Here is a 9,588-nt window from a genome sequence, read left to right as displayed (position 1 = left end):
TTTCTCCCATTGACTAGGCTGCCTTTTTAATTTTGTGACAAAGTCTTTTCAAGAACAGTTGTCTTTAATTTTGAGGAAATCTCATATCTATTTTTTCCGTTATTGCTGATGCTTTGGGTGTAAATTTCAAGAAACTACCACCTACCACAAGATCTTAAAGATGTTTCCCTACATTTTCTTCTGGGAGTTTTATGGCTGTTGGTTTTATGTTTAGGTCCTTGATCCATTTTGAGTTCATTTTAGTATAAAGTGTGAGATAGGAGTCCTCTTTCCTTCTTTTAGATGTGGATATCCAGTATTCCCAGAACCATGTGTTGAATAGACTGTTCTAACCCAACTGATTTTGACAAAGTTGTCAAAATCACTTGACCATAGACATGGAGGTCTATTTCCAAACTCTGTTTGATTCCATTGGGCAATCTGTTTATCTTCATGCCACCACCATGCTGTTTTTACCCCTGTAGGTAGATAATATGCTTTAAAGTAGGGAAGTGAGAGTTCTCCAAATTTGTCTTTTTAAAGATATTTTTGGCTATTGAGGAGCCATTATCCTTCCAGATAAATTTGATAGTTAGCTTTTCAAATTCTACAGAGAAATACATTGAATCAGTTTGAGTAGAATTGGCATCTCAATGATATTTAGTCGTCCTCCCATGAACACAGAATATCCTTCCAATTATTTAGATAATCTTTGGTTTCTTTTAGCAATGTTTCATAGTTTTCTGAATACAGGCCTTCTATGTCCTTGGTTAAGTTTATTCCTACATATTTTATTCTCTTAGTTGCTATTTTTAATGGAATTTTTTTCTGACTTCCTCCTCAGATTTCTTTTTAGTAGTGTACAGAATGTTACTGATTTTAACGTACTAATATCGTATCCTGCCACTTTGCTGAACTCATCTATTAGTTCTAGTAGTTTTATTGTGGATTTTTCAGGCTTTACTTAGAATCATATCATCAGCAAATAAAAGTTTTATTTCTTCCTTTCCTATTGAGAGTCTTTCATGTTTTTTTCTTGCATAATTACTCTAGCTAGAACTTCTAGCACAATATCAAATAACAGTGGTGACCACAGGCATCCTTGTTTGTTCCTGATCTTAGAAGGAAAGCTTTCAGTCTTTCACCATTGAGTACAATGCTACCTATGGATTTTTCCATATATATACTTTACCATATTGAGAAAGCCTCCTTTTATTCCTGTATTTTCATCAAGAAAGGATGCTGTATTTTGTCAAATGTCATTTCTGCATCAATTGAGAGGATCATATAATTTTTCTTCTTCAATTTGTTAAATAAATCAGTGTAATATATTTTATGTTGAGCCACTTTGCATACCTGGGATAAAAGGCACATGATAGTGATGTATAATATTTTTATGTGTTTTTTTATTTGGTTAGCAAGTATTTTGTTGAGGATTGTCTTTATTCTTTTGAGAACTGCTCTGTAATTTTCTTTTTGGTGTGTGTAATACCTTCACTTGGTATTAGTGTGATGTTGGCTTCATAGAATAAGTTTGATACCATTCCTTCCTGTTCAATTTTTTGGAAGAATTTGAGCAAGACTGGTATTAAATCTGCTTTAAATGATTGGTAGAATTCACCTGTGAAGCCATCTTGTCCTGGAGTTTTCATTTGGGGGAGGTTTTTGATGACTGTTTCAATCTCTTTACTTCTGATTGGTTTGTTGAGGTCTTCTATTTCTTCTTTAGTCAGTGTGGGTTGTTCTTGTGTTTCTAGGAATTTTTCCATTTCATCAATGCTGTCAAGTTTGATAGCATATAATTGTTCACAGTATTCCCTTATGATCTCTTTTATTTCTGCTGGGTCAGTGGTAAAGTCCCCCTCTCATTTCTGAATTTATTTATTTGCAAGTTTCCTCTTTTTCCTTTGTTAATCTGTCTAAAACCTTATCAATATTGTTGATTTTCTTGAAGAACCAACTTTTATTAAGAGTTCTGTTGATTCTCTCTGTTGTTTTTTATTCTCCACTTCATTTATTTCTGCTCTAATCTTTATTATTTCTTTCTTTTTGCTTGCTTTGGAACTGGTTGGCTGTTTTTTTTTTTTTCTTCTTCTTCTAGTCCTCCAGGTGTGCTATTTTAGCTATTTATTCTTTTTCTTTTTTTTTTTAAAGATTTATTTTTATTTATTTAATTCCCTTCCCCTCCCCCGGTTGTCTGTTTTCTGTGTCTTTTTGCTGCGTCTTGTTTCTTTGTCCGCTTCTGTTGTCGTCAGCGGCACGGGAAGTGTGGGCCGCGCCATTCCTGGGCAGGCTGCACTTTCTTTCGCACTGGGCAGCTCTCCTTATGGGTGCACTCCTTGCACGTGGGGCTCCTCTACGCGGGGGGCACTCCTGCGTGGGGCGGCACTCCTTGCACGCATCAGCACTGCGCATGGGCCAGCTCCACACGGGTCAAGGAGGCCCGGGGTTTGAACCTCGGACCTCCCATGTGGTAAACGGACGCCCTAACCACTGGGCCAAAGTCCGTTTTCCCAATTTATTCTTTTTCAATATAAGCACTGAGGCTATAAATTCCCCTCTCGGCACTGCCTTTGCTGTAGCCCATAAGTTTTATATATTGGGTTCTCATTTTTATTCATCTTGATATATTTAGTGATTTCTCTTGCAATTTCTTCTTGACACACTGATTAGTTAAGGGTACATTGTTTAATCTCTACAATATTTGTGAATTTTCCTTTTATTGCCTTTAATTTCAAACTGTATTCCATTATGACCAGAGAAAGTACTTTGTATAATAAATATTTTCAAATTTATTGAGATCTCAGTTATGTGCCAACATATAGTTTATACTGGAGAAAGATCCATGCATACTTGAGAATAACATACATCCTCTTTTGGGGGGTGTAATGCTCTATAAATGTCTAAGTCTAGTTCATTTTTCATATTATTCAAGCTCTCTATTTCTTCATTTATTCTCTATCCAGATATTCAACCTAATGTTAAGTATGGTGTGTTGAAGTCTCCAACTATTATCGTAAAGACGTCTATTTCTCCCCTCAGTTTTGCCAGTGTGTGCCTCATTTATCTTGAGGCACCTAAATTAGGTGCATAAATATTTACTATTGTTATTTCTTCTTGAATTGGTCCTTTTATTAATAATGGTGACCTTCATCATCTCTTATGACAGTTCTGTATTTAAAATCTACATTATTCAATATTAGTATCACTACTCCACCTCCTTTTTTATTACTATTTTTGTAAATATATTTTCTAAACATTTCACTTTCAGCCTGATTGTGTCCTTGCATCTAAGGTGAGTCTCTTGTAGAAAACAAATAGATGGCTCATGTTATTTTATCTATTCTATCAATCTGCCTTTTTTTAAAATAAAATTTTATTCAAGTATATCATTCAAACATGAACACAAATAAACAGAGTGTAAAGTTGCGGTCACCCCTCGGGCTGAAGTGTGGTTTGCTGGCCTGGAGAGGGGAGCCCGGCCGCGGTAGGCCTAATTCCGCTGCCCCCATAATAGGGTGGTTGGTCGGGCCCACCGCCACCCCTGAAGGAAGCTCGGCATGGGCGCAGAGTGCCCTCGGGTCTCCCCTTCTCGGCAGCCATGCTTCCGCGGCCACCCCTCCTCCCAGATGGCGCCACACGATGCCTTGTGGGGCGGCACCCTTCTTCTTCTTTCTCCCTGCGCAGGCGCAGGGCGGAAAATTCCAGTCTGCCCTTTTCCCCTCCCCCGACAGCAGCAACAGCCAGGCGTGGGCAGAAAAATCCAGTCTGCCCTTTTCCCTCCCCCGACAGCAGCAACAGCCAGGCGTGGGTGGAAAAATCCAGTCTGCCCTTTTCCCTCCCCCCGACAGCAGCAACAGCCAGGCGTGGGCGGGAAACTCAAGTCTGCCCTCTACCCCAGCAACAGCAGCCACCAATCCCTAAACCCTGCCCCTTCCCCCAGCAACAGCGACAGCCAATCCCTAATCACCGCCTCTCCCCCGTCCAGTACCGCCCACTGACCTTTCTCTGGCAACCAATCAGAACAGGGCGTGGCTTCGACCAATCAGCCTTCCCCAGCCCCTATAAAACTGTTGCCTCTCCCTCAATAAAGTGGACTTGTGTGTTTACCTTGTCTCCGCGGTAGTTCTTTTGCCGTGCGCCCTCCAGTCCTGAGAGCCCCCGACAAGGGCCTGGCCTCCCTTGTCCCCAGTTCATCGCCTGCTTCTCCGGGCGACCCCATCAGCCAAACCGCGCAACCCCTTGTGAGACCGATCCCTCGTCTGCTGCCGGACCGACCCCTCGTCCCAAGCGGGACCGACCCCTCGTCCAGAGCTGGACCGACCCCTCGTCCGCAGCCAGACCCCACCTCTACCGACCGAGCAAGCCGCCGCATAAAGTAAAAGTTGTGAATTTACAAAACAAACATGAATATGCTATATATCATCCCATCACCAACAGCTTGCACTGTTGTGAAACATGTTACAAACTATGAAAGCATCATCAAAATATTACTACTAACTATAGCCCATATCTGACTACTGGTGTATTTTCCCCCAAACCCACCTGGTTATCAACAACCTGTATTACTATAATAGATTTGTTATTTATGGGAGAATGTTCTCAGATTTATCCTGTTAATCACAGTCCATCTTCCACTACTGGATTCCCTGTTATACAATCCTATGCTCTGTACAATCCAATCAATGTTACTCAGTTGCTCACATTTTCCTCAGAGCTGTTCTGTCATCACCTAAGTCAATTTTAGAACATTTTCATTACTCCAAAAGGAAAAATCCCGTAACCCCCTATAGTCCACCTATTGCTATCCCTTAGAATTGATATACCTTCTTGCCATTGCTTCAAAATATTACAATATCACTGCTATAAGTTACATTAGTTGTAATTTTCCAGTGTGTCACCATATTCTTAACACTTTGTAATAGAAAAACATTCTTATATCTGTGCTATTACCCACCACCTTCATCCACCATGAAAAGCACTACGTTATCTATTCCCTAGGTTATTCTCTAATTTCCCTGCAATTGACATTTATATCCACAGGTTACTCTTTTCAGCTAAAATCTCATTTATAAATCAGCAGTGTTATATTCACTATAATGTGTTACTCTCAATTTATTTCCACACTTTTACAATTAACCTTATTAATACTGCTACATACATTAAGCATCAACTGTGATGCACAACCCACATCTAATTTACCTCAGTTTACCTCAGTGAGTTTACTTATCCTATTTAGTTTACATTAGTGAGACCACAATAATTATCCTTTTGTGCTGGCTTATTTCACTCAACATAATATCCTCTAGGTTCATCCACATTCTCCTACGAATCCCAATTCCATTTCTTCTTACAACTGAATAATATTCATTCTTCTGTGACCGCTTCTATCCTTAATATTTATTCTATGTATGTACCACATTTTGGACACTTGGGCTAGTTCCATATTTTAGTAATTATGAATAATGCTGCTATGAACATTGTATACAAATGTCAGTTCATGTCCTTGCTTTCAGTTCTTCTGAATATATTCCTAGTAACAGGATTGCTTGATCATATGGCAGTTCTATATTTGGCTTCTTGAGGTACTGCCAAATTGTTTTCCACAGAGGCTGCACCATTCTACATTCCCACCAACAGTGAAGGAGTGTTCCTGTTTCTCCATACCCTCTCAAGCAGTTTTCTGAGTATTTGTTTTTTTTTTTGAGGTATCTGGGGCTGGAGATTAAAGCCAGGACCTCATATGTGGGAAACTGGCACTCAACCACTGAGCCACATTGGCTTCCCTGAGTTGGTTTTTGTTTGCTTTGCTTGTTGTTCATTTTTGTTTTTTCAGGAGGCACCAGGAACCAAACCTGGGACCTCACATGTGGGAGGTGGGAGCTCAACCACTTGAGCCATACCCACTCCCCTGATTTTCTAATAAGGCCATTCTATAAGGGGTGAAATGGTATTTCATTGTAGGTTTGAACTGCCTTTCCCTAATGGCTAGAGATGTTTGAGCATTTTTTCATGTAGTTTTTATCCATTTGTATTTCCTCTTTGGAGAAATGTCTATTCAAGTCTTTTGCACATTTTTCATTGGGTTGCTTTTATCATTGAGTTGTGTGATCTTTCCATATGACATGGATATCAAACCCTTAATGGATACATGCTTCCAAATATTTTCTCCCTTTGAGGAGGCTTTTTTTTTACTTTTTTACTTTTGTGACAGTCTTTTGAAGAAAAATAGCATTTAATTCTGAGGAGATCCCATATTATCTATTTTTTCTTTTATTGCTGTGCTTTGGGTGTAAGGGTTAAGAATCTATTGCCTATCACAAGATCTTGCAGCTGTTTCCCTACCTTTTCTTCTAGAAGTTTTAGGATTGTACCTTGCGGGGATTAGTTCCACTACTTCAGCAAGGGCATGGTTAAATGATTTATTAAAACCCATCTGTTCTTGCTTCAGAGCAAAAATAGCTCTCCTGGCTACCTCTGCACAGGCTATCTCTTTTCACTTGAAGTTTGAAAATGACTTCTTCTTGAACTTCTCTCACTAGATAGGATGTGAGTCTAGAGACAAGGTTTCTTGTTCCGAGACAAAACATCCTTGAGAAATTTACCTTTAACCACAGCCCTTGGCCGAATCCAAAAATACATGATATATAAGCAAGGGAAATAAATCAGATGAAGCCCTCCCTGCATATGAATTTTGGTGTGTGTCTTTGATTCCTGCAGCAGTAGCTTTTATATTTAGGCTGTTTATATATTTTGAATTAATTTTTGTATTAATATATGGTATGAGGTAGTGGTCCTTTTTCTTTCTTTCGGATATTGATATCCTGTTCTCCCAGCACCATTTGTTGAATAGACTGTTCTGGCCTAGCTGGTTGGGCATGACAGCCTTGTTAAAAATCACTTGACCACAGAGGCAAGATTCTATTTCTGAGTCCTCAATTTTGGTTCCATTGATCAATCTGTCTATCCTTACACTACTATCATGCTGCTTTTGCCACTGGGGCTAAGTAATATGCTTTAAAGCAAGGAAGTGAGAGACCTCCAACTTTTTCTCTTTAAAGACATTTTTTGTCTATTCAGGATCCCTTATACTTCCAAATAAATTTGATAATTGTCTTTTCCATTTGTGGACTCCCTATTGGGATTGGATACAAATATTGGGAAAGCATTTCGGTATATGATCTCTTCTCCAAACAAAATGTGCTCAGGCTACACTCAAATTTATAGCACCCAAAACTTAGTGTGCACCCAGGGCATTATGGGAAGGGATGTCTGAGGAGGACAGGGATGAGGTCAGTTCTTGGTCAGGCAGGCAATGCTCTATGCATCACGTTGACTGAAACAAGCTAGACAAAACAAACATTATGTGATCTTGTTTATATGAAATATCCAGAAGCAAAATTCAGAGAATGGTGGTCTTTTTCAAATATGTTCACACTGTTTTGACTGGTTTAAAAACAACACTGATTACTTATAATCACCAAAAAATGGAATATGGATCTTTCCACTATTAGAGAATAAAAGAACTTTGGGTAAGTGCCTGAAACAGACTGGTACAAGGTACTCAATGAAGTATAGCTATAGCTGAAACTTCAGACAACTAGAGGCCTTCCTGGGAATGCGGAGCATCCTCAGAGAACCCCTGCTCCAGTCCACACACGTAAGTAGCAGAGACACACTCAAGAGAAAAGCCAACAGCAATTTAACAGTGCCTCCGACCTGCGGGGATGTCTCCCCATTCTACTTCACTCCTTTCCCACACATTTCTGTCCTTCGCAGACTAGAGCTGGATGCCAGGGGGGGAGTGTCCTACAGGTACTTATACACAACCTTTGAGGGCACAGTTTGGAGGTGCAGTCGCACAGGACACTTGTAGAAGTGGGACAGTAGCGTTTCGCTGTAGCCCACAAGGAAGTAGAACTTGTGGGGAGGGAGCTGCCGCAGCATCAAGGCACAAATCTCCACCAGGTTAGCCCGGCGCTTTAGGACCACTTGGTCAGCCAGGCAGCCTGGGAAGGTACCCAGCATGAACTTGCGCAGGAAGACATCCTCCACCGTTCGCTCCGCAGCGTGTTCCTCCCCATCCAGGTTACCTGAAGGGAGAAGGAAGTCACAGGAGAATCAGCCCTGCTGCCTTGGGGACCTGCCAAAGGCCACAGATAACATCTATAAGCTCTGGGCACTCACCCTCAGGCCCCACCCCACACCCTCTTCTTTCCTCCAAAGTCCTTTCTTTCATTAAATTCTCAAACCAATCCTGCCAGGTAGATTAATATCATTATGCTTGTATGGTATAAGAGGAGACTGCGGCCTGAAGCCAAGACACACAAAAAAAAGATCCTTTCCACATCTAGCCCCTTTTCCACTCTTTCTTGGCTTCTAGAAGCATTGCTCATCCTTTGGGCCAGATGAGATATTCAAGCTCTCTCAGGAGCCTCCACCACAGGGTTCTCACAAGTAATCCCTGGACCCCCTGCAACCCTTAAGGAATCTGTTACAGAGATTCTTCACATCTCAGAACCAGACCTGAAGGGGTGCGGGGCACAGGAGTCTCTATTTTAAATACGTAATCCAGTGCACCTCAAACATCCAAGCTGGGAATCCCTCCCCACCAACAGCACGAAACCAAATACGTACTTGTGGAGAAAAGAATGTTATTTAGAGCACACTCACTGAAGGGGCTTCAGACCTGTCATTGCCTCTGAGCGATCTTACATCTCTGTAAATTGTAGACAGCTCACATCAAAGCAAAATAATTCTTCTCTGTAGACAAATTAATTTGTTCTTTTTTTTAATCTAATAACTGACCTTTAACATTCTGAACAAAAGGCAGTTCCTTTATTCTGTGCGACCTGAGGTCGGCGCGCTGTCAGCTCTCTAGCACGTCACTGTCCCCTCACCTGTGTGCAGCGACAGCCAGCCCTTACGGTGGGCGATGTAGTGCGGCGCGTGTGCCTCCTCGTAGGTCACTGGCTTGTCCCCCTTGCCCACGCGGATTCGGGCGGCTCGGTTCTGCGAGCAAAGAGGGGGCGTAACCCCGCGCGCTCCCGCGCCCCGCGCGCTCCCGCTGGGCCCTCCGCCCACCTCCCCTCCCTCACCTTGGCGCAGGCCGCGGAAACGTGCAGGGCGCGCCCGGCGCACAGTGGCCCTCGGCTCCCGGCCAGGACCTGTAGGAAGGAGGAACGTGAACGGCAGCCAGGGCTTCCCGCTCCCCGCCGACCCGCCCGCGTCGCCTACTCACACGCGCCGCGATCCCCCGGCCGCACGCAAGGCCCGCCATCTTGGGTCAAGGCGAGTGCGACAGGAAGTAAAAGGTAGTAGGGCCGGGGGCCCAGCGGAAGGGGCGAGGCCTCAGGAGGGAAGACGGGGTGGGGCGGGGCCTGGGGGTCACGGGGGGCGGCCTCAGGGTGGTGGGTGGGGCTGGAGGGCGGGGCCTCGTGACGGGATGAGCCGGGATGGGCGGAGCCTCGTGACGGGTGGGCGGGGCCTCATGACCGGGGGTGGGGCGGAAGGAGCGGGGTCGCGTGATCCCGGGCAGGGCGAGATGGGCAGCCGGGTCGAGGCGGAGGACTGGGCTGGTTGGGCCGGGGCTGACGTGAGCGCTCGTGT

At 43.2% G+C, this 9,588-nt stretch overlaps 1 protein-coding gene across 1 annotated transcript; it reads right to left on the bottom strand.

Annotated features, from left to right (window-relative positions):
* Positions 1 to 5,076: 5,076 nt before the first annotated feature.
* MRPS24 (mitochondrial ribosomal protein S24) lies at positions 5,077 to 9,319 on the bottom strand. Its single transcript, XM_004456669.4, has 4 exons — positions 9,221 to 9,319; positions 9,078 to 9,146; positions 8,880 to 8,991; positions 5,077 to 8,072 (listed from the first exon to the last, which is right to left on the bottom strand). The coding sequence occupies exons 1-4, from the start codon at positions 9,257 to 9,259 to the stop codon at positions 7,789 to 7,791; spliced, it is 504 nt and encodes a 167-aa protein (XP_004456726.1). The 5' UTR covers positions 9,260 to 9,319; the 3' UTR covers positions 5,077 to 7,788.
* Positions 9,320 to 9,588: the final 269 nt, after the last annotated feature.

Source organism: Dasypus novemcinctus, chromosome 5, assembly GCF_030445035.2.
Source record: "Dasypus novemcinctus isolate mDasNov1 chromosome 5, mDasNov1.1.hap2, whole genome shotgun sequence".
NCBI lineage: Eukaryota > Metazoa > Chordata > Mammalia > Cingulata > Dasypodidae > Dasypus > Dasypus novemcinctus.
The sequence above is the reverse complement of the archived record's forward strand: the minus strand, read 5'-3'. Positions and strand labels throughout refer to the sequence as shown.